The sequence below is a fragment of the Poecilia reticulata genome, linkage group LG6 (assembly GCF_000633615.1).
Source record: "Poecilia reticulata strain Guanapo linkage group LG6, Guppy_female_1.0+MT, whole genome shotgun sequence".
NCBI classification, from domain to species: Eukaryota; Metazoa; Chordata; class Actinopteri; order Cyprinodontiformes; family Poeciliidae; genus Poecilia; species Poecilia reticulata.
Window position 1 is genome coordinate 4,126,017 of NC_024336.1, and position 2,141 is coordinate 4,128,157.

Here is a 2,141-nt window from a genome sequence, read left to right on the forward strand (position 1 = left end):
CGTATTTTGCCGCGTGGGCGGGGCGGAGCGGCAAGAAGACGCCGGGGGAACCGTATCTGATGGGGAAACGCGGATTGAGCGTTGTGCACAAAATTTCCGTATGYAAACAATAACAAGCAGGGGGTCTATATTTATAAATCTAATTATGATTAAGTCAGTGCCTCATCAGCTATTAACCTCACCCCACGTCACTGGACATAGTGAACACAGACATTTTAATTTCATTGACAAAAAAAAACTTGTCTTATCTGGATGGAATATAAATCCAAGAACAGAAACCGTAGTATAGTTTGAGACATAGAAATGGAAAAGGAATTTCTTAATATAATGGCACCGCCTTTGTACCAAATAAACCATTCTGGTCTGGCTGATCTTTGAAAATGAAGGCTAATTTTAGTATTTAACTTAAAAATGGCTGCATGAATTGCATATTAATCACATATCGCATCAACTATAAAATACTTCTTCTAACTTTTAAARTAATTCACAACCTCACACCTTCATATTTTTCGGACCTCCKTCACATTGTCACACCCACCCGTTCCCTCAGATCCTCTTCTTCTGTCCATCTCACCGTTCCCCCTGCTCGTCTTGTCACTATGGGGAGCAGAGCATTCAGCCGCTCTGCTCCCAAACTCTGGAACTCACTCCCACCTGATCTCCATAACATCGAGTCTTTGCAATATTTTAAGCCCAAACTCAAAACCCATTTGTTTGAACTAGCATACAGCCTTTAATTATCTTTGTATTATCTTATAAATCTTGTTTGTGTTTTTATGTTTTTTTTATTACCGGTATGTATTTTATAATTTGCTTGTTTTTTATGTCAAGGTGACTTTGGGTGTCCAGAAAGGCTCCTACAAATAAAATGTATTATTATTATTAAAAAGATCAGCCAGTCCAAAATTATTTATTCGGGATAAACTCAAGGTTACCGTTCATGTTTCATGACCAAAGGTTACCGTTCATGTTTCATGACCAAAGGTAAGGGTTGAAATGAAGAGCAGTGATTTGGCCCAGCTTTTTTTCACCCCATAGAAACAGCACAGTTCCAACATTGCCACATGTTAGACTTTCTAGAAATCTCCCCAGCCATCCTGACATCACTCATGAACAAGATCCTTAAAATGTTTCAATTGGGGCACAGACTGACCCCATCAGGGACGAAGCAGTCCACCTTCTACTGGATGAAAATCATGATCTCAAACTTGAGTAGTGAATTATTCATATTTCAGCTCTAAATATAAAAGTGGGACTCACTGCAATAGCATACATGGTGATGTTTTCTTTCTTGCTTTGATTGACAACTTCCATCAGCTGAGGACTGTCATGTGATTCACCATCTGTGATAACAATCATCACCTTCTGTGCTCCTGGCCTGCCACCACGCTGGAATGCCTCCAACCTGCAGTGAAGTGGAGAAATCTTAYATAGCTATAGTATATCCTAATATTGAGTTATTGATTGATTCATTGGTTGATTGATTGATTCATTTATCTTCCAGTTCCAACTAGTTTCCTTATGTGATCTTCAGCTTAGGAAATATTGTAAACAAGAGATATTTGTCAAATGTTGCACTTTGAAAAATATCTAATATTTGCTATATTTTGATTGACCAATTAAATTAAATTAAAATGTTACATAATGTCAGAATGTGCTGACATGTGACTAGCTAGGATGATATGGGACTTAGCTGTTCAGACATAAATTCCTTTGAAAAACATCAGGTGCTTATCCAATTTCAATTTAATTCAGTTCAGTTTATTTGTAAAACAAATATTGTCTTGAGGCACTTAACAAAAAATAATTGCAGTTCAATAATACATACATTACAGTGGAGTAAACCCCATTAATGTACTTAGTTCAAAAAGTTTATTTGTAAGGAAACCCAGCAGATTGCATTAAGTCCTGGACTTGGTGACAATAGAAATTGCTTGCTCTCATTGACTTTACAGCAATCACTCATACTGAGCACGCATGTAGCCAGTGGCGGAGCTAGACTTTTAAAGTTGGGGGGGCCAAWGGGGGGCCAGGAAAAAATAACCAAACTGAATATTTGGTTATTTTTTAAGCCCTTCTGTCATTTGACATGTTATAATTAACACCTTTGACTGGCGCACATGGAGACATGATAGACTTTA

At 37.6% G+C, this 2,141-nt stretch overlaps 1 protein-coding gene across 5 annotated transcripts in view; it reads right to left on the reverse strand.

Annotated features, from left to right (window-relative positions):
• Positions 1–2,141, reverse strand: part of LOC103465763 (integrin alpha-11-like) — a 127,400-nt gene that overhangs the window by 54,293 nt on the left and 70,966 nt on the right. For 4 of the 5 annotated variants that reach the window (XM_008410892.1, XM_008410891.2, XM_008410894.1 and 1 more), the window contains one exon: positions 1,261–1,405. The exons of the other annotated variant lie outside the window; for it this stretch is intronic. In XM_008410892.1, coding sequence (XP_008409114.1) covers positions 1,261–1,405 — 145 coding nt within the window. The remainder of the gene's footprint in view (positions 1–1,260; positions 1,406–2,141) is intronic. 5 annotated transcript variants of the gene reach the window in all.